At 39.0% G+C, this 26,840-nt stretch overlaps 1 protein-coding gene across 3 annotated transcripts in view; it reads left to right on the forward strand.

Moving 5' to 3' along the window:
• CDK8 (cyclin dependent kinase 8) overlaps positions 1-26,840 on the forward strand; it is a 99,730-nt gene that overhangs the window by 25,985 nt on the left and 46,905 nt on the right. For all 3 annotated transcript variants that reach the window (XM_082601945.1, XM_082601946.1, XM_082601947.1), the window contains exon 2: positions 18,716-18,791. In XM_082601945.1, the coding sequence (XP_082458071.1) occupies positions 18,716-18,791 (76 nt within the window). The remainder of the gene's footprint in view (positions 1-18,715; positions 18,792-26,840) is intronic.

A 26,840-nucleotide genomic window follows, 5' to 3' on the forward strand; every position in this document is an offset into this window, starting at 1 on the left:
GCGTAACTATCCAGGTGTATTGTTGATTTTCCCAAGGCAAACAAATGTTGACTATTTTGATCTAAAGGAACACTATAGAAAGACACAGATCTACAAGTGTGAAATATACAGCTTCAGGAGGCAGTGAAGATAATATTTTGGTTTGGTTCTGTAGGAAAGTGAGAGGGGAGGGGAAATGAATTATCCTATTTGTGGCCCTGAGATCCTGAATAAATTTATATCCCTTTCCATTGTGTTTTTGTTTTTGTTCTAAATCACGAAGATGGGAGTATTACAAGGATTAGTGTGAGGTATTAGTTCTTTGTAAGGTTTTCAGTTGTTGATGTTAGTCCTTTTAGCTTCTGCTTTTAGAGAGTATTGTCTAAATTTGGGTAGATGTTTGGAAGAGGTAATCCAGGCCTTGATGGGTTTAGCCCTAATAAAGCTGCCAATATCAGTAGACTTTTTTTTTCCCCCCACAAAACGTCAGACTCCTAACAGTGTTCAATTTGGGCTTGGTTTTAATAAGGAGACACCAGTAAGTTAGCTATGACCTGATTATTGGTTAGGAAGACCTCGAGGATTTCAAGGAATGGGCCAGTAGGAGAACATTTAATCTGGTAATTCCTTTCACCGGTAGATCTCTCCCTGTTAAATTCCCTGGAGTGGTATCATATAGGAGGAAAAAAGTGTTCCTGTTAAAGGCCTGCCAGTGAGTTGAGGGCCGTACGTGGGAATGTCTGAAGGTTATTAGAGGAGCCACCACGGACGTTGGCTGTCAGCTCCAAGGGAGAGGCTCCGTAATAGTGGTGGGGCTTCATTAAGATTGTTACAGCGCTAGCAGGGATACGGCTTTTGCAAGGTAGCCCTTTAATATGTAGAGGAACTTCTCCTTGTGAGTTGAAGGGCAAAATGGGACATTACCCATCACACCCCTTCCTTGATCACCCACTTTTGTTTTATCCTTCACTTTCCTAACAATGGCAGAACTATGGGTTTTCCACTGTCCTTTCTAATTATAGTATCTGCAAGTGTCTTTATCAAGAGACTCATTTATTAATGTGGAAGTCCTAACCTCCTGCTATTCCTTGAATGGTTATTCTAGATATTAAAAGATGCATCTTTGACTTAACCATGTGTAATATTAATTGGTGCATTTACCCTTTGCCCAAATAGTACAAGAATATTAGAGCACTTCAACCCCATTTACTCCCTCCCTCCCTGACTTAATATGACAGTGTTGTATCTTTTAATTCTGTAAGTTTATACTCTACAAGATATTACCATTGTTGTATACAGTTAATATTCCTTTAGAATTACAACCATTTTTTCCATTTCTTATTCCTTCCTGCATTATTGTGCTTCCTTTTTGGATCATTTTCTTTCTACCTGAAGAATACTCCGTAGTATTTTGTTTACTGTGGTACTCTTAACAAATTCTCTCTTTTAGTTTGTCTGAAAATGCCACCATTTTACTGGGTGTAGAATTCTACATTGGCAATTTTTTGCTTACAGTATTTTAAGATATTGTTACTCTTCTGTTTTGTGTTGATTCTGTCGAGAAATCAGCTGTTAGTCTAATGAACTGTTCCTTTGCAGGTAATGTGTCTGCATTATCATGCTTCCTTTTGGATCATTTTCTCTACCTGAAGATCACCCTTTTTACTTAGGCTGCTATGATTCATAATGCTTCTTGAATCTGTAATTTGTTGTCATTAGTTTTGAAAAATTCTCAGCCATTGTCTTTTTAACTATTGATTGTGCCCTCTGTCTCTCTTTTGTTTCTTTCTCCTTTCTTGACAGGATCCAATTATATGCATGCTAGCCCTTCTCATCTGTATTACTTATGTCTCTTATTTTCTTCTTCATGGTTTTCATCATTTTGTCATTCTATTCTTTATTTTGAATATTTTCTTATGATATAGCTTCCAGTACATTAATAATCCCTTCTGCTGTACTTCTTCTGTTTTTAAGTTCATCCATTGTCTTAGTAAATGCAGTTATTTTTTCAGTTTTAGAATTTTTTTTTTCTCCTCAAAAATCTGTTGTGTCCTTTTCTTGGGTATTTGAAACTGTCAGAATTCTCAGTGTTTTATCATCTTGAATATTATATGCTTAGTTAGCCCTTACGAGTCTATTTCTATTGTTTGTTTACAGTTTCTGCTACTTGTTTTGTCTCCTCGTGTGCTTGGTTATTTTTAATTGTGTTTTAGACATTGTGTTTGAAACTTTTCTGTCGAAATAACTTTATGCCTAGGAGATAGTATCTTCTAACAATGAGCACCTTTATCTGGTGCCTGAAAGAGCTAGCAATCTGGGACTACATTAATCTGTTTTCAAGCTTTGATATTTGAAGCTGAGCTGCAGTCCTCATGAGAGTCAGTAAAGTTCTTGTTTCTTAGAGTACTGCTCTTTAGGGTGTCAATCAAAAGTGCATGGGCTTCCCTGGTGGCGCAGTGGTTGAGAGTCCGCCTGCCGATGCAGGGGACACGGGTTCGTGCCCTGGTCCGGGAAGATCCCACATGCCGCGGAGCGGCTGGGCCCGTTAGCCATGGCCGCTGAGCCTGTGCGTCCAGAGCCTGTGCTCTGCAACGGGAGAGGCCACAACAGTGAGAGGCCTGCGTACCGCAAAAAAAAAAAAAAAAGAGGATCTGTTCAGGTTGAAGCAGGGCCAAGGCCTTGATTCTTCTGTACTTCCTTCCCTTTTCCCCTTACTGCTCCTGAGATCTCATTAAGATTTTAAGGCTCTATGAAAGTTTGAAAAATTTGTCTTGAAAGAAAACCTCACATCAGAAGCCTTTAAACATATTTGAGGCATATAAAGAGACATAATAAAAAACATAATGAACACCTTTATTTTTCTACTTAAGGAATAAAACATTAGAAAATTAAAGCTCCTTGTGTGCCCTTTGTAGGAGGGAGAGTAATGCTTACCCCCACAGAAGATGTCCATGTCCTAAGCCCCAGAGCCTTTGAATATGTTCTGTTGACTGGCAGAGGGAAATTAAATTTGCAGATGGCATTAAGGTTTCTTATCAGTTGACCTTAAAATAGGAAGATTATTCTGGATTAACTGAGTGGGCCCAGTGTAATCACAAGGATACTTAAAAGTGGAAGAGGGAAATAGAAGTGTTAGAGAGAAGAGATATGACAGCAGAAGCCAGGTCAGAGTGGCGTGATATGAGAAGGACGTCACCCATTGTTCCTTGCTTTGAAGATGGAGGAGGAAGCCCATGAGCAAAGGCAGGTGGTGGTTGCCTCTATAAGTTGGAAAGGGCAGGAAACTGATTCTCACCCAGGGCCTCCAAAAAAGAGTGCAGCCTGCTGGCACTCTTCATCTTAGCTCACTGAGACCCATGTTGGACTTGCACCCTACCGCTCTGTAATATAATACATTTGTGTTATTTTAAGCCAAGTTTGCAGTAACTTGTTAGAGCAGCAATAAGAAGCTAATACGCCCTCCCTGATCAAACTTACATCTCTCACCCTAGAAGTAACCAACATGCTGCTGTTAAAATTGCCATGGATGCCTTTATCCCTCCACACCTCATGTATGTTAAGTAGTGCTGTGCATGTGTTTAAACTTCATGTAAAGGGTATTGAACGGTACTTACCCTGTACCTGTCCAAATAATTCTTTTCATCTTGCAAAAACTGAAACTCTGTCCCCATTAAGCACTAAGGCCCCATTCCCCCTCCCCCAGCCCCTGAAGACCACCGTTTCATGTTTTGTCTCTAGTACCTCATGTAAGTGGACTTACAGTATTTGTGAGCCATAGGTTTTTAACCTGTTCTGTCCATGATATTTCCCTCATTTTCAGTTTTCCCCACAGAACAGCTGGTGTGATCTTCTTAAAATGTCACTTTGATCATGTCTCTTCATTGGCTTCTCATTGCATTTTGTGATGACTCACAGTCTTCCACATGCCCTCCCTATCCTGGGTGATTGGGCTTCACCTCCATTGTCACCTCTCATCATTCCCTTCCCTGTTCCTGACGAATTTCAGCCCCTCCTAAGCACCAAGTTCCTTCTTGCCTCAGGGAACCTGGTGCCTTGTGGACTGCTGATGTTAACATCTGGAATAGGATCTAGCAAATAATAGATATGCATTAAAACAGTTGAATAATTGAAAACAAACTTTCTATCTATATTTTATTGGAAAAAAGGGGGCCACCCAGCAGAGATTTTCTCATCCTGCCTTCTTTTCACCTTAGACCTTGTTAAAGGGCTACCTCACATTTTTTTTGTTCTTTACTGTGGCTTTCTGTTCTTGTTCTCCTCTTTGCCCTTTCTTCTATTACAATTCATTTGGCTTCAAATAATAGAAAATTCTATCTCAAAATGATTTTTAAGTAAGGAAGTTTCGATATCTTACAAAACCCTTAAATCAAGATTTAAGGCAGCCTCCAGCCACTCTTCTGCAGGCGCAGCACCTCATTGTTGTCATTGAGATGCTAGGCTCCTTCCCTCTCTGTCCTGTCGTCTTCAGCATTAGCTTCATCCTGAGGCAGATCCTCTCATGCAGGTAAAATAGTTACCACAGGCACGTGGGGCTCTGCTTCCTAAGAGAGAGATTCTCTCTTCCAGAGGCTCTTTGATGATCAAGTCCCGCCCCGGCCCCTCCCTCTCAGGGAAGCCACCCAGCAGTCTTCACATGACTCATTGGCCAGAATTGGTTCATAACCTGTCTCTGAACTAATCATAGGCAAGGGAAGTAAAATCACTTTTGGACCATTCTGGCCCACCTGGGGGCTAGGGAGGGCTCATCTTTTTTTTTTTTTTTTTTTTTTTTTTTTAAATATAGTGCACCAATCCTGTCTTCCTCCTTTAAAAAAAAATGTTTTATTTAGTTGTTTTTGGCTGCGTTGGGTCTTCGGTGCTGTGCACAGGCTTTCTTCTAGTTGCGGCGAGCAGGGGCTGCTCTTCTTGGCAGTGCGTGGGCTTCTCATTGTGGTGGCTTCTCTTGTTGCGGAGCATGGGATCTAGGCGCATGGGCTTCAGTAGCTGTGGCGCACGGGCTCTAGAGCGCAGGCTCAGTAGTTGTGGCGCATGGGCTTAGTTGCTCCGCGGCATGTGGGATCTTCCCGGACCAGGGATCAAACCTGTGTTGCCTGCATTGGCAGGCGGATTCTTAACCACTGCGCTAGCAGGGAATCCCCAGGGCTCATCTTCTTTTGAGGCACATAGTTACATTAAGGAAAAGTAAATAAACCTGAACAAAACAGCATTCTGTAAGAAGGAATCAGGAGGAATGGATACTGGGTAAGTAACCAACAGTGTCAACTGCATATATGCTGTTCCAGGTCCTGTGACAGCAAGTATTTGTCACTTTTCCCTGAAGGTGTCCCTTCTCCTTTCTAACCTCTAACCCTCTTTGTATGCTCTGGTGCTTCTGTGTTCATCTTGTTTTGATCCTTCTTACCTTTTGTAGACGTGGGCATATTACTTTCAATTTGTATGCAATTGAAGTTATCAGCATAAAGTAGACAGTTATATCTCTAAGATCTTTGTTATAATCCTCATGTTAACCACAAAGCAAAAACCTACAGTTGATACACAAAAGGTAAAGAGAAGGGAATCAACACATGCCACTGCAGAAAATCATTGATTCATTAAGGAAGTCAGCAAGAGAGGTTGAAAGGAATATGGGAATTACCAATAAGCCAGAAAACAGTTATTAAGGCGACATTAGTGAGTCCTTATCTATCAATAATTACTCTAAATGTGAGTGGGTTAAAATCTCCAATCAAAAGACATAGAGTAACTGAATAAATTAAAAAACAAGACCCAACTATATGTTGCCTATAAGAAACTCCCTTTAGTGTCAAGGGACACACATAGGCCCAAAGTGAAAGGACGAAGGGCTTCCCTGGTGGCGCAGTAGTTGAGAGTCCACCTGCCGATGCAGGGGACACGGGTTCGTGCCCTGGTCTGGGAAGATCCCACATGCCACGGAGCGGCTGGGCCTGTGAGCCATGGCCACTGAGCCTGCGCATCCGGAGCCTGTGCTCCGCAACGGGAGAGGCCACAACAGTGAGAGGCCCACGTACTGAAAAAAAAAAAAAAAAGTGAAAGGATGGAAAAAGATACTCAGTGCAAGTGGAAACCAAAAGAGAGCAGGAGTAACTATACTTATGTCAGATAAGACAGACTTTAACTCGAAACATGTAGCAAGAGGTTCTTTAAACGCCAATGATAAAGGGATTATTTCACCAAGAGAATAATATAACAATCATAAATATATACCCCCCAACGTTGGAGTACCCAAATATATTAAGTGTAAACTAACAGATACAAAGGGGGAAATATGATACAATATGGTAAGGGACTTCAGTAACCCACTTTCAACAATAACTAGATCATCCAGGCAGAAATCAGTAAGGAATGATTGGACTTGAACCATACTTTAGACCAAATGGACCTAACAGACATATATATATATATATATATATATAAAACATTCCATCAAACAGCAGCAGAATATACATTCTTCTCAAGCACACATGGAACATTCTCCAGGATAGATCATATGTTAAGCTACAAAACAGGTATTAGCAACTACCACAAGGGCGTGACTCCCTCTCTGAACCTGCCTGTGTGTCTATCCACAGGTATTGTACTCTTTTTCCTCCTAATAAACACTTTACTTGCTTCACTACAAAAAAAAAAAAGGTTTTAGCAAATTTAAGAAGATTGAAATCGTATCACCTGACTTTGCTGACCACAGTGGTATGAAACTAGAAATCAGTAACGGGAAGAAACGCGCAGAATTCACAGAATGTGGAAATTAACACACTCTTGAATAACCAATGGGTCAGAGAAGAAACTGAAAAGGAGATAAGAAAATACGTTGAAACAAACAAAACTGGAAATACAACATATCAAAACTTATGGGATGTATTAAAAACAGCTCTATGAAGGAAGTTTATAGTGATACACACCTACAGTAAGAAACAAGAAAGATCTGAAATAAACAACTTCACTTTACACCTCAAGGAACTAGGAAAAGAACAAACTAAGCCCAAAGTTAGCATAAAGAAGGAAATACAAGATCAATGCAGAAATAAATGAAATAGAGACTAGAAAGACGATAGAAAAGGTCAATGAAACTAAGAGCTGTTTTTTGAAACATAAACAAAAATGACAAACCTTTAGCTAGACTAAGGAAAAAAAGAGATGAGATTATTCAAATAATGTCAGAAATGAAAGAGGAGATATTACAAATGGTACCATGGAAATACAAAGGATCATACGAGACTACTATGAACAGTTACAAGCCAACAAATTGGATAACTTAGAAGAATGGACGAATTCTTAGAAACATACAACCTACCAAGACTGAATCATGAAGAAATAGAAAATCTGAAGAGGCCAAAACGAGTAAGGAGATTGAGTCAGTAATTGAAAACCTCCCAACAAAGAAAAGCCCAGGACCAGATGGTTTCCTTATGGAATTCTGCTAAACATGTAAAGAAGAATTAACACCAATTCTTCTCAGACTCTTTCAAAAAATTGAAGAGAAGAGGATCACTGCTAAATTTATTTTTTGAGGCCAACATACCCTGGTACTAAAGCTAGATAAGGCCACTACAAGAAAGGAAAACTACAGTCCAATGTTTGATGAACATAGATGCAAAAATTTTCAACAAAATATTTGCAAACCCAAGTCAGCATTACATTAAAAGGTTTATGCATCATGATCAAATGGAATATATCCCTGGCATGCAAAGATGCTTCATCATACACAAATCAGTAAGTATGATACACCACGTTAATAGAATGAAAGATAAAAATCATATGATCATCTTAATAGATGCAGAAAAAGCATTAGACAAAATATAGCCTTTTTTTCATGATAAAAACTCTCAACAAAGTGGGTATAGAGGGAAAGTACCTCAAAATAATAAGAGTCATATATAACAAGCCCACAGCTAACATCATACTCAATGGTGAAAAGCTCCAAGCTGTTTTTTTCCCAAAGTGGGAAATTACCTTTACATTTTGGGATTAGTCTAGTTCTGATAATTATGGGTACTTCCCTCCTTTCCTGCAGTCTTATTGTGCCTTTTCTCTTGGCTTCAAACCACTCAGAATGTTAATTTGTTAAATCATAGGTTTTATACACAATTAAAATTTTTTCACCTCTTTGCTCTCTTTCAGTTTTATACAATTGAAAGATTATAGATATGTGAATGCTACAAATAAAACTTGAACGTTCAGGTGGCCTTTTAAGGTATCAGACCTATTTTTTTGTTGTTCATAGAATATATGACAACAGCTTTAAATGAAAAGTTTTTGATAGCTTATATCTGCTCATTGCCAGATAAGTTGTTAGGTAGACACGGACAGGAGCAGTTTGAGAGTGTGTGTGTGTGTGTGTGTGTGTGTGTGTGTGTTTTAATGACAAGCGAAATAGTCTGTTAGCTCATGTCGATAGAGGAGGTGTGTTCATTCACACGTGACTCATTTGCACTGTGGTGAAGCTGCCTGACAGTATTTTAAATGGAAGCAATTTGTAAACGAGTTGGTAGCCACACTTTCAGAGCAAACTGATACAGCCTTGTGGGGAGATGTTTTCTGGAATGACTGCCTGTGTTTGAGGTCTAGGTTTGCTGCTCTCTAGCCTTGTGACTTTGGATTCTCTGTCCTCGTAGGTAAGATAGGATAATGATTGTAAGTTGTTGTGAGTCATTATTAAACACAACTCTTGCTGTATAAGGGATAATCTGTCATAGCTGTGTAAACTATATAATAACCATGGTACATTTTTTCTTCATGAAACACCTGTATAATTATTCTCATGTCTATTTGAGTTAAAGTAGTACTATGGCCAGTTAGTAACTTAACTATACTAAAAAAGTATTTTCTTCTTCCTCTTTGTATACATATACACACGTATATTTGGATGTATATCTGTATATATCTCTCTGTATATATGTGTAAGTATACATGTATATATGTATACACATATATATGTAGACATGTGCACACATTTACACATGTATTTTAAATATATTTATGTACGTGCATAAATATTTATACAGAAAGCATGTATGCATCCTCTCTATACATAACGACATACGTGCAAAACACATTTTATGTAAATTGTTCCAGATAATGTGAGGCATGGACTTTAACATGCATTTATCTTAAGTGCTTAGTGTAGTACTTGGTATGTGGGAAGTGCTTGTTACACAGTCATCATCTCCTGGGAGTCCCACTCCTTGTCTCCCTGTCTGGAAGTCACATTTGTTGAATATCCACTTGTGGAGAAATAGACTTCCTGGTATTTGGGGAAGTTGGGGGCAGAGGTATGCTTCCCACTCCTGGGAAATGTCTCTGCTTCCTCCCCACAGGTGACCTTGCTCCCGGAATTAGGAGAACACAGGGCTTATAAATGTACTAGTAGAGCGATTTTTTTGCAGAATGGTATGAAAGTGCCAAATACAAAAGATTACTATTGATATTGCTGCAAGACTTAAGCTTCTCTAATCTGACCCGACCCTGGCTGGCGGCCAATGCCCCCCAACCCTGCCCACTTGGAGATATACTGCATCTTTTCTTACTCTGTGCAGCCATCTCGTTTCTGGTGAGATGTTACATCCTTAGCTAATTACAGTGAGTCCCTGGCCAATTTTACCTTATGTGTGATTGAGGTGGGGCGGGGCTGGAAGGAAATGGGAGAAAGAGACAGGTTTCTTGCCTGTGAAGCCCAGCACCTGTATCTGGGATTGTTCTTAGGCAGCCGGCTTGAGTTTATCAGTCTTTAATTCCACTGCTGTTTACTTATGTATTGAAAATAGAAAAATTTATAGTTTGGGTACTTGTTATTTGACTTTTGGATTATTGACAATAGCTTCCTAATTAACATTCTTGCCTCCAACTTTTTTTTTTCTTTTTTTTGGATTTTGAGATTAATTCTGATTGAGGTTGACAATTCTTATTCATTATGGTATTCAACAAATATAAAGTATAACTGCATGGAGTTAATACACTTTGTAAAAAATTGAAATATAGTTGATATACAATATTATGTTAGTTTCAGGTGTATAACAGTGATTCAACTTTTTTTTTTAAACACCTTTATTGGAGTATAATTGCTTTACAATGGTGTGTTAGTTTCTGCTTTATAACAAAGTGAATCAGTTATACATATACATATGTTCCCATATCTCTTCCCTCTTGCGTCTCCATCCCTCCCACCCTCCCTATCCCACCCCTCTAGGTAGTCACAAACCACCCAGCTGATCTCCCTGTGCTATGTGCTTGCCTCCAATCTTGATCCTACTAGTGTGTGCTGATGTTGTGTGATTTTTAAGTGTAATCTAATCAGATCTTAATTTTATTGCATTGAACATTGTCAAATATCTATGTAATTCTGTTGAAATTTTCATAAATTTTACATATCTTTGGCATTTGCCAAATTTAACTCTCCTCCCACCATAATTTTTTCCCTGTAACTTTAGGAAGTTTTATTTTTGTACTTGAGTAGTGATAGTTCCATTTAACTGATTGTTTTTGCTGTTTTTTGTACATAGAATTGAGTTGAAAATACTGCTTGATACATGGCATCCTGGCATTGTCAGTCTGTACAAGGCCCTACGTTTTTCTTTATTTTTCATCCTCTCATCTCTGTCCCATTCTCTTCTTCCATTATAATAGTCTCCCATTCTTATGAATTTAAAAGGCAGATTAAGGGAAAAACATTTATAGGGTACCTTAATAGCACAATAATCTTGAGTACTTATTCACAATAATACTTGGAGTACAACACGTTAATATTTAAGAAATGTTCAGGTGTATTCACATGCCCGATGTAATGCTACTTTTAAGAAGAAAATGTTTTGGGCCAAGTAGAGATAAATTAGGCGGATATGCGAAATAGCAGGAAAGACCAGTTACTAGGGAGGAAAATATTACACATTAATTTCTGTTTTCAGTGTTGCTCATTTCTTCTAGCATGAATATTATGGAGAGAAAGAATGATTATATGACCAGTGTCAAAATATAGTTCTTGAAGTCAGGATGCCTGATTATATAACTTTACTCTTTGTAGAGTTATGTTCAGAAAAATGACACTGGGAAGGTGATCTAAGAAAGATAGGTTGGTAGTTGTCTTTGATGGAAACCCCCTACATTTAGTGATATCTGATCATGTTACTGTAATCTTGTAACTAAACAGACAGAAAGGACCAGGAGTTTCTTTCTAGTTTCCAAGGTTAGAAATACTTTTTAAGCTCTGCATAGCTTTTTTTTCCAAACAAGGTAAAGATGTGTTTGAAGTATGAGAGCTAACAAATGGAGCTTAAATCCCACAAGATAATGCAGAGGAGAGAGATTCATAGCTAGGTTTACAAGAAGCTTTGTAACTTCTTGGAGTTTGGCCTCTGGAGTTGCCAAGAGACGTGAAAGACCTCCTGTTGTGTCTGTCTTGCTCACTGGTGTATCTCAGGGGCTATAGCCGTGCCGACCACAGGAATGCCCCCAAATCAAGAATTAGTAGGTCTAATAATCTTTTAAATAAGCTTATGTGATTAACCAGCAAGTTAACTTGTGGATTTCATTTGTCAGAATGATCAAAAGAGCAAAACATGTTAACTACCACAAGGAATTTTAAGCAAAGTATAGCATGGCTAGTTAGAATGTGTTCTCTGAGAGCTGACCCAATGTAAACTAAAGGGACTGTTGTTTCAATTTGCTTTAATGCATTGTGACTTCATGTAAGGTAATTGGGCATCATGAATGTTACAGGCCACCGGAATGCACCTGTAGGAAGGTTTACTTGCCTGCTGCAGCAAGGGCAAGTGCACACCTGGGAACCAGAGCAAGTGGGGCTTCGTCGGTAGGTTTGGGCTGAATGATTCTAAGGAGAGACTGGGAAGTAGACCAGCTCTGCACTGGATACTGTTGTGAGGTGGGGTCAGTTTGGTAATTGGGTACCTGAGTATTCTGTTCAGGGGTAGGCGGAATGCAGCAGAGCTGGGGACTCATTGGTAAGAGAGCAGTAATTACTCAAAAAAGGGCCATTTTAGTCATTTTGCCATTCTGGTGTGGCCTTGGGCAAAACTTTATTTCCTGTTTGCCTTTCCTACTGGCCTTGCCACTAATCTGTTAGGGATAGCACAATCTGATTTTCAGTGGGGTTTATTTTCGCTTTCTTAGTTCCTCTTTTTGGCCAGATCCAGCCATTGAGGACATTGTTCTGTGAAATCCAGATCTTCTCTGTGCTGGAATTCTGTTGATCAGGAGACTTCAGAGCGTCTCATCTACTGTTGGACTGAAGTCAGTTCTTTGTGACTACTTTTTGTTGTTGTGAGGTCAGTTGTTGAATCATGCAAAGCAAAAATGGCTGTGCACATAGAGCACTCTGGAGATCCCATCTGAGCTCTAGAACACTGACAGATGCTGAGAGATTAGGGACAGTTTGTAGTCTGCTGCAAAGCCAAGAGCCAAGGCCCCAAGTATGGTTTTGGTGTAGACAGAAACTTTCCTAGGTTTGACATCAGAGGGGCTGTCTGTCTCGTTTACTATTTTAGTTTACCATTTTATGGACTTCCCTGGTGGTGCAGTGGTTAAGAATCCGCCTGGCAATGCAGGAGACGTGGGTTCGAGCCCTGGTCCAGGAAGATCCCACATGCTGCGGAACAGCTAAGCCCGTGTGCCGTAACTACTGAGCCTGCGCTCTAGAGCCTTCAAGCCACACTGCCGAAGCCCGCGCACCACAACTACTGAAGCCCGCGCACCTAGAGCCCGCGCACTGAAGAGTAGCCCCTGCTCGCCACAACTAGAGAAAGCCTGCGCGCAGCAACAAAGACCCAATTCGGCCAAAAAGAAATAAAAAACAAAACAAAACAAAATAAAGAGTTGCTTAGTAGTTGAGTGTAATTGCCCAAGAACTAGAGTGAGCTGAGTTGCATCCAAAAGCAAGCAGTTACAATCTCAACAGTTGGCTTGTTTGCATATTTTAGTGAAATCCTGAGCAAATTGCAGCCAGGTATGAGACTCCCCAGGAGTGACTGGGGATGCAAAGAACGGTGTTATAGGTATCATTGTTAGAGATAACAAGTATCTGTTAACAATTCAGAAATTTAAAGCAGCAGAGAGGAAGGGAAGAGCTGGCGGTGGGGGGAGGTGGGGAAAGCATGCAGATTAAAGCCTGACCGACTTTGGTTCTGGCCATTTAGATTTTGTTCCATAAGCCCTGGGGGTGGAAGCTCTCTCTCTCATGCTGCTTGATCCAAAGGTCTTGGGTATAAGCTTTCTCATTCTAAGACCATCTTCTGGACGATTCTTAGCAATCCTCAGTTTGGGGTCTCTGCCTGGACAGTCTTCCAGTGACTCGAGGAAGTGTTGTGTTGTTGTAATTGAGAGGTATGGATCCAAGGAGTTTTACTGCAGAATATGGCAAGGTCATTTCCATGGGGGTTCAAGTACAGTCTTTCCCTAATGATGCTTCAAAAATAGCCAAACACCTAATCCGAGAGCATGTAGAGCTGATTAAGTATCTGGCAAGGGAAGATAGTTGTTTACATCAGTGATAAGGTTGAACAGTTCTGGAAAATTATTTTGTTAACCAGAATTATTATGTCACATAATTATCATTTCTTTTCTGTGATGGAAATAATTTATAGTCTCTTAGCAACTTTGAAGTTTGTAATACGGTATTATTGTATATAATCACTGTGCTGTGCGTAGATCTCTGGGATTAGAGCTCCAGGATTTTTTGTCTTCTAGTTGCAAGTTTTACCCTTAAACAACATCTCCCCAGTCCCCCAGCCCCCAGCCCCTGGTAACCACTATTCTACTTTCTGTATTTACGAGAGACTGCACATGTAAGTGATATGCATGCAGTATTTGTCCTTCTCTGTCTGACTTGTCTCACCTAGCATAATGCCTTCAAGGTCTACCCATGATCCATGTTACCACACATGGCAGGATTTCCTTCTTTCTCGTGGCTGAATGATATCCTTTTTAAGTGGCCCATTACCCATCTTCACTGGAAGGTTGTAAAATCTACTGCTTGTCTCCACTTTTCTGAAATGCCTAAATATTGTCTTGATGTGCATCTGTTTTAATTCATTTGTGATAGGAACTCACTGAACCCTTCCAGGTTTACAAATCCTGTCCTTCAGTTTGGGAGTTTCCTTGAATTACTTTGTAAGTTTTCTTCCTCTCTTTTCTCTGTTCTTTTTTTCTGAAACTCCTAATTATTTGTGTGTTGGATTTCAGGGACTGGTTCTCTCATTTCCCTAGTTTTATTTCACGTTTCTCTAGCTTTGTTTTATTGCTCTGTTTTCTAGGCTCTCTCTTCGGTTTATCTTCTACCCAGCCAGTTCTGCTTCCAGATGGGTCTTGTCCTCTCGAGTCTCTGCTTTGGAGGATCTGGCTCTGCAAACCTAATTGGTTCTCAGCTTTCTTCGCTGTCAGCTTCTTATTTGGTTTTCTTGGATCCTTGTCATCAGCTGCTGTTCTACTGTTTGTCCACTTACATTCTAGTTTCCAAATTTTTATGCTATCTTCTGTCTCATTTTTCATCCTTATGGGTTTACGTCTTTAAAATTTTTTCTTTGCCATAGTTTTAGTAGGGTGTTAGGAGGGGAGTGAAGTTTGATATGTGTTCAGTACTCTATTTTACCAAAACACTACTCATTTTTTTTTAACCACTCCTTTATAGCCACTTTTTTTTTTTACATCTTTATTGGAGTATAATTGCTTTGCAATGGTGTGTTAGTTTCTGCTGTATAACAAAGTGAATCAGCTATACATATACATATGTTCCCATATCTCTTCCCTCCCTTTATAGCCATTTGACTTCCCCTCCCATCTGTTAAAGGCAAGTGTTCGTCATGGCTGCACCCTCTTCTTTTTGGTCTTCTCACGTGACACACTTTCTCTCAACTTTGTTTATTTATTTTTAAATGTGATGTTTTCTTGTCATACTCATTTGTTTTGTACACTCCTTGAAGTGAAGTATACATACTCTGCACCCTTTGGAGACAGCTGGCATGGAAGTCCCCCTCCCACCCTACCTCTGTCTGTTTCTAAGGTAGGCACACCTCAGGACTGTCCATGTGTTTCCATGATTTTAAGCTGCTGCCCGTCTTTGCTATTCTCTGAGCATGCCAGATCCTGTCTGTGCTTCTGTATTTTTGTACGTGCTTTCCCCCTTCCTGGGATGCCTCATATAACTACTGATTTCTTTTCCCAGCCCCTCCTTCCTTTCCTGACAGACTTCTTAAGTTTTAAGAATCTCTGCTTAAGTAGACTCTTTCTGAAGCTTTCTTTCATCTTCCTTCAACCCTTCACGGTATAGTTCACACATCTTTTCAAAGTTTTTTATGTTCTCCCATTTTACCTTTCTTTCTGATAACTTACTTTTATAAAATATAAAACATTAACTACTTGGGATGGGGGAGAGAACTGATTGCAGATTAGATTTTTTTTTAGCTCATTTTGAAGAAATTTTCACATGGCTGTCTTTAATGAAGAGAAAGTCCAGGGGCTGTTGTCAGGGAGGTGAGTTAGTCTCTGGTTTAATTTATTTCCTTCCCCACCGCTCTCTCTCTCTCTCTCTCTCTCTCCTTAGAAGGCTCAAGTCTAGGAAGTTGTCCTCAACAGTAGATATAACAGAACCTGTTACACTCCTGGGTTGACCATCTGGTTAAATCAGTACCACGCACATGAACTGTCTAATCTCTAATAGATTTATTCTGATCCCAATTTCATTTTATTTTTGTGTCACCCTCTTTAATGTCTCCTTTAAGTCTTTCAGAAATCATTCAGACCTGGTGAACATTAAGTACAGATATTCTTAGTGTATTTTTAATATAATGTGTGCCCATGGTGCTTTACTAGAAAGTACTTGTAAATCTGATTGTCGTAAAACAAATCTTTTTTCAGAAAAATAATGTAATTGTGATTTGTTTTTACAACTAAGGATATGGTGTAAATATGTTATAAAAGGAAAGATAAAGTTACATAAGCTTTATTGATAATTTAAAATGATGAAGTACTAAACTTATTGATTTTATAAGGAGTTACTCATCTGTTCAGTCAAACCTTAACTCCGGCTCTATCACGATGCCCTTACTTTTAGTTTGTTTTTTTTTTTTTTTTTTTTGCGGTACGCGGGCCTCTCACTGTTGCGGCCTCTCCCGTTGCGGAGCACAGGCTCTGGACGCGCAGGCTCAGCGGCCATGGCTCACGGGCCCAGCCGCTCCGCGGCACGTGGGATCTTCCCGGACCAGGGCATGAACCCGTGTCCCCTGCATCGTCAGGTGGACTCTCAACCGCTGCGCCACCAGGGAAGCCCCTTGCTCTTTCTTGTGCCTAATAACCTACATCACCAGGATGGAAGACTGGTCAAATACTTTTAGTATTTGACCTCATTTCCAACATCAGAAAAATAATGAAAGCCATCAAAATGAGAACTCCCCTGGCTTTTTGCCTCTGAACCAACTTCTTTGCACCTGTATCTATCCTTTCCTCCCTCCTTTGTCTTCCCGTTAACAATGGAAGACACGTTTCTCCTTCTCGCTCAGAATCTAATCTCTCCCCCAGCATTTCAGTCTTTGCTCTTCTCGTTTTTCCCTCTCATCTCCTTTTCTCTGGGTTCTTCCTTTCAGTACTTAACATAATCAAGTCTCTTATATCTTAAAAAAAATTCTTTAACCTTGTGTATTACTCCAGCTGCTGCCTTATTTTATCACCTTCAAATAATCACCTACTTTTATTGTCTCGGTTGACTTATGCCCCATTCATTCCCCAGCCTTCTGCAGTATAGGCTGCCAGTCCGTCACTGCGACTATTTTTGCCTAGTCCAGTATCCCCTGGTGACTTCATCATTGCTAAATTCAGTGGACACTGCTCACTCCTCACCTTACTAGACTTCTCGGCAGCTTTGGATACTGTTGACCATTCTGCCCTTTTTTGAAAACCTTTTTCTTACCAGTCCTGCTCTTTGGTCTCCCCTCATGTACTCTCCTGGCTTGGTTGACGGTATGTATACGCTGATATCTTCAGCTTTCTCTTGAGCTTTAGACGTGCTTATTCAGCTTGCCATCCCCACGTAGGTGTCTCACAGGTACCAGACTCAGCCTGCACACAGCGGAGCCATCATCTTCCTGTTCCCTAGGACCTTTTCCTCCTGCTGTGTTCCCTGTTCCGGGGGATGATGTTGTGTTGGCCTGTTCCCTGGGGCAGGAGTCATTATGTCTGACCCCATCTCCTTCCTCATCCCCAGGGTTCTGTCCTTTGTGCTGCTGGTCTGCCTTCCGTCACTCCAGGCTGTCCCCTTGGCAGCAGCCAGCATCATCTCCCACCTGAGTAGTTTGGACACTGTGGACTTAGCTGGTCTCTCGGTTTCCTGTCTTTATTTACTGCCCCCCAACATTTAAAAGGCCGCCAAAGCAGAGGAGGATTGATATTCTCCTGTTTAAAAAGTGTTAACGGAGCGTCTCCTCTTGTTCTTGGAGTATAAAAAGACTTCTATGATCTGGTTCCTAACTGTATCCCCAGCCTCATCTCCCCGTTGTTTAATGTATGTTCTTCAAGTGCTTTTCCCTCACCTCATGTGCCTTCACACTTTGTTCCCCTCTTAACACACACACACACACAAACACACACACACAGCACAGTTTTCAAAGTGTGATCTGGGAAGCTCTAGGTGTCCTCAAAATCCTTCGAGAGGGTCTGCAAGGTCAACACTGTTTTCATAACAGTGCTGTGTTATATGCCTTTCTTCACGCTGATTCTCGCGAGTGTACAGTGGGTTTTTCTCAAAGGTGACGTGACACGTGACGATGCCATTGCTCTGGTGGGTAATGGATATGTGCTTTCGTGGGTTGTGTTTTTTAAGAGTTCCCATTTTTCAACTCTAAGAGGGTTAATATTGATAGAACAAACAGAACTTCTTCAGGGTCCTCGGTGACATCTAAGAGAGTAAAAGGATCCTGAGTCCAGAATGTCTGAGGACTGCCATTCGGGCCTCAGTGAGATGGGATTTCCTCTGAGAAGGCTTTGCATGGGTCTCCAGGCAAAAGAGTGACTTTTGGGTAGCTCTGCGGTTCGTACTTGGTCTGTCACAGCATTATCATACTGTCTTGTGGTGGGTTAGTTATCTCTCACCACCAGTAGCCACAGAAAGCTCCATAAAGGAAGGAATTCCCTTGTATCCCCAGGACTTAGCACAGTTCTGGAGACACAGTAAGTGCTCAGTAAACGTATGTCGAGTGAATCCCTTTGAAGCTATTTGGGGATATGAACTATATAACATGTTTTAAATCATAACCATGTTGTACTTTATGAATGATGCATTCACTTCTTAATTTTTTTGACACCCTGATATCCAAATGGGCTTTAAGAGACCAAGTTTTATATATGCACGCAGATGCACACACACACACACACACACACACACACACACACACAGGAAGTGTATACATATTAGAGCAGAAAGAACCTATTATTGGAAGTCAGGAGCTTCATTTCTGAATCTTTCTCTTCTGCAAATAACCATAGAGCCTTGGACAAGTCTTTTTATTCCTTGGAATCTAACTTCCCTCATCAAGTTTTGGGATTGGAATAGATTACCTAAAGTTTCTCCCATATGAAATTATGTGATTATATGTGAAAGGTGTCAAAGTGTATGTGATTTATATTTATTTTTATTCTATTTTATTAAAAATGCACACACATTTAGATTTATCTGTATATTAAAATAACTTTGTTTTTACAGGAAAGATGATAAAGACTATGCTTTAAAACAAATAGAAGGAACCGGGATCTCTATGTCGGCATGTAGAGAAATAGCAGTAAGTGAAGCTCTTTTTATCATCATTATTGTCAGCTGATTTATGGGTGTCCCCTATATAGGTCTCTGAATTGTATTTGTCACATATACACATTAATTGAAAGTTGAGAAATATTTTTCATATCTACTATCTATAGCAAAATATATTTGTTTTTTAAAGAGAAGTAAAGGTGGCATATAGTTCTAGTAAAAATTTCTATGTAAATTCACTTATTTGGGGTTAAGTAAATCTCAGTTGTTTATGTAACTATATATTTTTCCAAAAAATGTCACTAAATAGTTAAGGATCCAGTATTCTTATTATTTCATTGAGTGCAATAAAAGTGTTTATTATGTTATATGTTAATTCATATAAAATTAATATTTCTATTTTAATAAGATGAGATTAATGTCATTACTTATGAACTTAAAATGAGATTGTTATTTGATTTTCATTGTATCTGTCTGTTCATTTGAATAAGTAAAATTATATACCCCCCCCCTTTTTGGAGGCATCCCATTGCCATATGGTAATTAGAATCTCATTTTGATTCTGAAGAAAAATATTCTTCATGTTAATGCATTATTAAATAATTATTCTTACATTTAAAATGAGTATTTTCTGAGACTTTACTTCAGCTTTTACTATTGTGAAACTATGGGTCCAAACTTGTCTTTTCTGTCTTTAATCAGAATATTCTAGAAAATATATTGTAATAATCTTTATTTTTATTGCTTTCAGCCCTCTGTCTACACAGATATAGGCTGTTGTGACCTGGAGGTATTAATTTAAATAATATTACTCGTTTAACAGATTCTATACCACTGGGTTTTCAACTAAAAGTCATTTATTGTGTATCATGTTGACAGGAACTAGACCAAGAAGAAGTAAACATAGAACACATAGAGCAAGTCAGGATCCCTGGCCTTAAGTGTTTGCACACTGATGAGGAAAGGCTTATAATTCTTCTAATAATAGGAATGGTGTGCCGAGCACTATGGTAGGAGGGAATAGAGAATGGGAAAAGGGTGTATGTATCTAAACCAGAGAATCAAGGAAGGTTTCAGATTTTGGAGGACATGTAAGAATTACCTCCATGAGGGAAGAATAGGAGTGAGATGGAGGGCATTCTTAACCAAAGGTATGCTGTATTGGAAATTATGTTTCATTTCATTGATAAAATTCTTATACTCTTGTATCTTGAGGCAAGATATCTGTACATTAACTGTCAGTTCTGCAGCATCTACTATCCTCTATATTCTAGTCGGTTTTAAAGAATTAAAATCTGTTGAACTGTGGTCAGTGATGTTGGTCATCATGATAGGAATGACCTTCAGAGGGGCAGGGAGGGACCAGAGGGGAGACAAGGGGGAGCTTTCAGGATGCTGTCCTGTTTCTTGGTTTTGCTCTGGGTCTGGTCATGTGGGTTTCCCATGTGAAAACTCACTGAGCTGTGCACTTAACGTTCATGTGCTTTCCTCTGTCTTTATTATTCTTCAACAGAAAGTTTTAAAATCAAACAAAACTCCATTCATTTCAGGAACAGACATTCTTAGCTTTATATCTATGTTGATAACTGTAAATGCAGTTAAGCACAATAGGAGTATGAAAGCTTATTTTTAACCTACTTGATTGTGGTTCTTCAGCCTAAGCTGAGCAGAAATTGTTAATTTTGATGAAGTCTCATTTGCTAGTTTTTTCCTTTTATGACTGTTGTTTTCTGTGTCTGGCTGAAGAAATCTTTATCTACTCACTAATTGTGAAGATGTTTCCCTTTGTTTTCTTCTAAAGGCTTACAATTTTAGCTTTACTTCTAAGTCTGTGATCTGTTCACTTCATTTGTGGTTTTAGTCTGATGTAATGTTTGAGCATCTCCTCCCCTCACCCCATGTGAATGTACAATTGTAGCATCGTTGTTTGAAAAGATTCTTTCCCATTGAATTCCTTTGGCATCTTTGTAAAAAATTAAATGACTGTAAGTGTTGGACTATTTCTGGGCTCTATTCTGTTCCATTGATCGCTCTGTCTATCCTCAGCCAATACCAGATAACTCTACTTTACATACAGCAAGACTTGAAGTGAAGTGGTATAATGCCACCAGCTTTATTTTTTATTGCAGGATTGTTTGGGCTCTTTTAGGTCCTTTGCATTAGCATGTACATTGTTGAATTGGCTAGTAATTTTTATTTCTAAAAAAATGCCTGCTAACATTATGGTTTGCATCAATTCAGGGAGAATTGAATCTTAATAATATTGAAACTTCTAAGCCATGAAAGTATGTCTTTCTTTCATGGCTTAGAAAGACATACTTTTCCATTTTTTAAGGTTTTTAAAAAATTTCTCCCAACAATGTTTATAGTTTTTTAGTGTGGAGGCTTTACACGCTTGTTAAATTCATTCCTAAGGATTTTATGTTTTCTGACATTATTATACATGGGATTATTTTTTAAATTTTGTTTTCCACTTGTTTGCTTCTGTATTTGCTTCTGTATTCAGAATTGATTTTAAAAAATATTTTATATTATATAAATTATATTTCTAAATTCACTGGTAGGTTTGGTGATGTCTTTGGGATTTCCTACATAAGTAATTATGTCATCTATGAATAGGAATAGTTTTACTTCTTTGTCTCTTTATGCTTTTGATTTTTTTCTTTTGCATTGGCTAGAGCCTCTCAGAAGATGTTGAATGGTGGTGAGAGCAGGCATCTTACTTGTTCCGAGTCTTGGGGGAAAGTGTTTTCAGTGTTTCACCATCAAGTTAAATGCTAGCTATAAGTTTTTTATAGATACCATCAGACAGGCTTAGGAAGTTCCCTTCTATTTTTTTGTAAATGGTAATGAATTTTATCAGATGCTTTTTTTCTACATGTCCTGAAATGACTATATAGTTCTTCTCTTATTCTGTTATATTGGTAGACTACATTGATTAATTTTCTAACATTTATCCAGTTTTGCAGCTTTGAAATAATCCCTGCTTTGTTATATATCAGTTGATTTGATTTACTAATGTGTTGCTGAGGAGCTGTAGGTCTTTTGAAGAATGTTAGCCTATGATTATTGTTCTTGTAATGTTTTTGTCTTTGGTATCGAAGTTGTGCTGTCCTCACAGAACAAGTTAGGCAGCCTTTCTTCATCCTTTGCATTCTGACAGAGTTTCTGTATGAATGGCAGTTATTCTTCCTTGAATGTTGGACAGAATTCACCGACCAATATTATTTCCTTAATAGATATAGAGCTCTTCACATTTAATATTTGGTCTTGTGTATGATAAGTCCTACTTTTTATGTAATATTTTCATTTTGTTTGTTACTGAATTTATTGACACAAAGTTGATAATAATATTCTTATTATCTTTTCACAAATGTGGCTTCTATAGTGGCGTCCCTATTTCATTGTGGACTTGGTAATTTGTGTTCTCTGTCTGTATCATTGATTTTTGCTCTTATCTTTATTATTTCTTCTATTTACTTTTGGCCTGCATTTCTTTTTTATCTTCTTCTTCCTTTTTTAAATATTTATTTATTTATTTAGACTGTACCAGGTCTTAGTGGCGGCACGTGGGATCTTCGCTGTGGCATGTTTAGCTGCGGCATGCAGACTCTTAGTTGCGACATGCGGACTTCATAGTTGTGGCATGCGTACTTCTCAGATGCGGCATGCAGACTCTTAGTTGTGGCATGAATGTGGGATCTAGTTCCCTGACCAGGGATCGAACCCAGGCCCTCTGCATTGGGAGCGTGGATTCTTACCCACTGGACCACCAGGGAAGTCCCTCTTTTTTATCTTCTTAAGGTGGACCATTAGGTCATTGGTTTTTTTTTTAAACAGTTCTTTTCTAATATAAGCAATTAAAACTATAAATTTGCCTCCAAGTAGTGTTTTACTTGCATTCCACAAATTTTGTCACATTGTATTATTATTATCATTTAGTACAAAATAATTTCCATTTTCTTTGTGATTTTTTTTCTTTTATTCATGGATTATTTAGAAATATATTGTTTAATTTTTAAATATGTGAGGCTTTCCAGATAATTTATTGTTGTCAACTACTAATTTTTTCCTGTTGCGGTCAGAGAAGAGAGACTATATTTTAGCAATATATACTGAAATATTTATAGGTGAAATCATATGTCTGAGATTTACTTCAAAATAATTCAGGGTGGGGTGGGAGGAGTGGATATGAATATCGATAAAATGAGATAGGCTGTGAGTGGATGATGATACATGGGGGTTGTTCTATTTTACTATTCTATTTACTTCTGAAATTTTTTCTGTAATAAAAATTCAAAAGGAGGGCTTCCCTTATGGCGCAATGATTGAGAGTCCGCCTGCCGATGCAGGGGACGTGGGTTCGTGCCCCGGTCCGGGAAGATCCCACATGCCGTGGAGCGGCTGGGCCCGTGAGCCATGGCCGCTGAGCCTGCACGTCCAGAGCCTGTGCTCCGCAATGGGAGAGGCCACAACAGTGAGAGGTCCGCATACCGCAAAAAAAAAAAAAAAAAATTCAAAAGGAAAAAGGATCCCATCTGTCTGACAAGTCTGCTCAGACCTTGCATTTATTATGGAAGTCCATTGTCTGAGAAGTCCAGTTTCTCCAACACTCACCTCCATTATTCTCTTACGATCTACACCCAGTTTGTTCCTTTCATAGCATTTATTATAAATTATAATTATAAGGAGTTTCTTTTTATTTTTTGTTAACTTATTTTCTGTTTGTGGTCCCTAACTCTGCCTGACTGGAATGCATTTCTTCACCAGTGTGTGCTAGTTCTCACACATAGTCTTTTGTTTAGTAAATAATTGTAAAAGGGAGGGAAGAAGGAAAGAACTCTGAGAATTTCTACTGAAGCGAAGAGCATTGCATGTCTTCATCCTCACGGTATTCTAAGTGGCTTGCTGTGTATTTCCAGAGCTTCCTGTGAGTCATGATCCCTTTAGCTTAGTGGTGTTCAGACTTCTTCAGTGGACTATCAATGGACCAAGGGGCCGCCTTGTAGTTCAGCTACTGTTAAAGCTTACATCTGCTTTAACCTAGGCTCCTCAGGTTTTTTAAATTTTTCTTTAATTAATTTGCAAGAATTCAATTGAAGAAAAGTTTCCACAGCTTAAAAAAAAACAAATAATTTTGGAATAATTTTACTGATGCTTTTATAGTAATTTCAACTCAACTGTCATACTTAGGGTGTACATTTAGAATTTATTATTTTTGCTATATTGTAAAATTTTAATATTAGAAATCAATGTTATTTTGAGAATATTAGAGGTTTTCTTACCTATTTCTCACTCACCATGTTAAGTGGTATTTATTGATAAGATAGTTTTAGATGCTATTTATTTTTTATTTATTTGTACTTTTAGAGTTCAGATTAAGTGTGATATTGTGTGGCATAGTTAGAATGAATTAAGTTTATGACGAATGATGTTTTAAAACATTTGTATTTTTAGCAGTGATCTTAGTACTCAGGAAATTATAAGATTTTATTCCCAGTAGAATTAGGAAAACTTAGGTGGTTTCTGTGATGAAACCATTGTATAAGTTTATTTAAACCTTTTTCCATTAAACATTTTTGGACATAAAATTTTCAAAAAGGCAAAAACATCTTATACAGTGCTAAGAATAGCATCTGCACGCCATGGGCTCTGTGTGGGGTGGTGAAGTCCATCAGGTGTGAAAACTGCTTACCACCCCCAGTGTCTGAGCACCTGCCTCACGGGGTTCCATGGAGCACTTAAGACCCACCCCGGGTTACCTGAGCTCTCATTCTGGCTTTACCACTTAACTGGCTTGTAGGACCCAAAGCAGGTGACGTAATTTCCCCGTGTTGTAGTTTCCTCTTTGTAAAATGAGAATAATAGTCGTCTCATAGGGTTTTAGTGCGTGAGGAGCGTAGGTCACTTCTGGGACACAGTAACCTCTGGGTGCACGTTAGTTCCTCAGTCAATTGCAGTTATCACTGCTGCAGCCACAGCACGTGAACTGCCTGCTCACTGGAACGTGTCTGCTGCCAGAGGACTTCAGCGGAAGGTCTCGGCACATTTTATATCCCGGGACCTAGTGCAGCATCTGCCGCAGGGCCTGGCATGTGGCAGGCATTAGCTCTGCTAAATGTAGCCCAGCTTCCTGGTCTTTTGGAAGTGCTTCAGTGTAAATATTTACTTAGAGGCATTTCCCCACTGAGACTCTCAGCTCCATCTCCAGTCCCGCAGTGACGCATCTCCCAGCATAGCGTGTTGTACTTCTCAGTAGTAATAGCTATTTACTGTACTAGTTTGCCAAGGCTGCCATAACAAAATACTGCAGACTGGGTGGCTTAAACAACAGGAACTTATTTTCTTACTGGTGGAGGCTATTGATCCAAGATCAGGGCACCTGCAGACTTGTTTCCTGTGAGGCCTCTCTCCTTGGTTTGCAAGTGGCCACCCTCTTGTGGCCTCTTCATGTGGTCATCTCTCTGTGAGTCTAATCTCCTTTTCTTGTAAGCTCACCATTCAGATTGGATTAGGGCTTATCCTACTGACCTGTTTTTAACTTAATTGTCTCTTTAAAGGCCTTATCTCCAAATAGAATCATTCTGAAGTTCTGGGGGTTAGGGCTTCAACACAAGAATTTTGGGAGGACAGTCCATAACACTTACCATTACTTACTACCATAGCAATAGTACTTACTATTAGAATCATTGCTCTCAAAGACTTAATACTTGACTGATCAGATTTTTAAAAAATAAAAGTGGATTGATTTTTTGATGAAAGCATTGATCTTAGTCCACAGTTTAGAGGCCAAAGGGTGTGTTGTACGATGCCCTTTCGTTGGTGTATTTCTTTATTCGTGAACTCAGTTATTCATGTCTTTACCAGGTATTTAATGCACGTACCAGGCAGTGTGCTAGAAACTAGCAGGGCCGTGCTGAGCTAGACACAGGGCCTACCACTGCCCAGTTCATAACCTAGTATACATTTAAAATACCTGCGTCTCTGGATGATAAGCAGAATTACTCCCCCTGGGTGTTAGGTCTTGGCATGTGTTGTTGTTAGACTAAATTACTGGCTTTGTATTTTAGAAATCAATTAATTAATTTTAAAAGCATTTGAATCCTGATTCTAACCACTACCTAGGAATGTGACCTTGAGCAAATTAGTTAATCCCCTTACACCATCATTTCCTCTTGGTAAAGTAAGAGCAGTCTAAATATTTCATAGGGTAATTCATGATTAAGTGAGATAGTGCATGTCGTGTGCTTAGCCCCATACTTGGCACCTAGGAAGAGCTGAATAAAATGGTTGCTGCTGTTTCCTTTTAATACAAGAGCTAAACCTCATCTTGGAGGTGAGATGGAGGTGACATCTAAGAATAGCTTTACATGTAGGTTTCTAATCATTGGAGAGAGCTTTTGCCACAGCTTTGGAGTTTGTTTTAATTTCTACCCTGCTGATTTCCAGAAAGGATTTGAAATAGCTGCCCAGCTGAGAAGTGTGTTCCAGTTGTGAGGTAATGGAGAGAACCCTGACCCAGAACTGGCATGCACTTAGGGCTAGGTCCACTCTTCCAGCCATCTGGCTGATCTTGGGCGACCCTGAAGTCCAGGCTTTCCCGTATCAGATTCTTTGCCTTGTCTATTAATTAGCAAATGGTCAGTTTTAGATATTGACCTTAAGTTTCTGAGAATTTGTGTATATCTCTGGAGTTTCATAAGTTTTAAATTATCTTCTAAAAGCAGAAATATATGACTTGAATTTAATCTTGCTCCTGAATAAAATAATCATCCCTTTCCAGAGAATAATCATTAATATAAGCGACTTAATATGTAGTCCATTCATAGTCTTTCCTTTGCTGAATTCATTTCAGAGCCCCTAATATATTGTTAACATTACATTTACCTTGATACTTGTTTTGGTGAAAAGCGTTCTTAGAAAAGGTACTGAAGTCCTAAGTTCTAAAACCTTGACTTTCTGACATATCTGTCATGTATTTGGAACACATTTGCAAGGCACTAAGTCATTTCTAACTGATAGAGACAGAATATCAGGCTTCATGATAAGTTTTTTCTTGTCATTGTTGCTGTTGTATTTG

The sequence above is a fragment of the Mesoplodon mirus genome, assembly GCF_964341445.2.
Source record: "Mesoplodon mirus genome assembly, chromosome: 17".
Lineage (NCBI taxonomy): Eukaryota > Metazoa > Chordata > Mammalia > Artiodactyla > Ziphiidae > Mesoplodon > Mesoplodon mirus.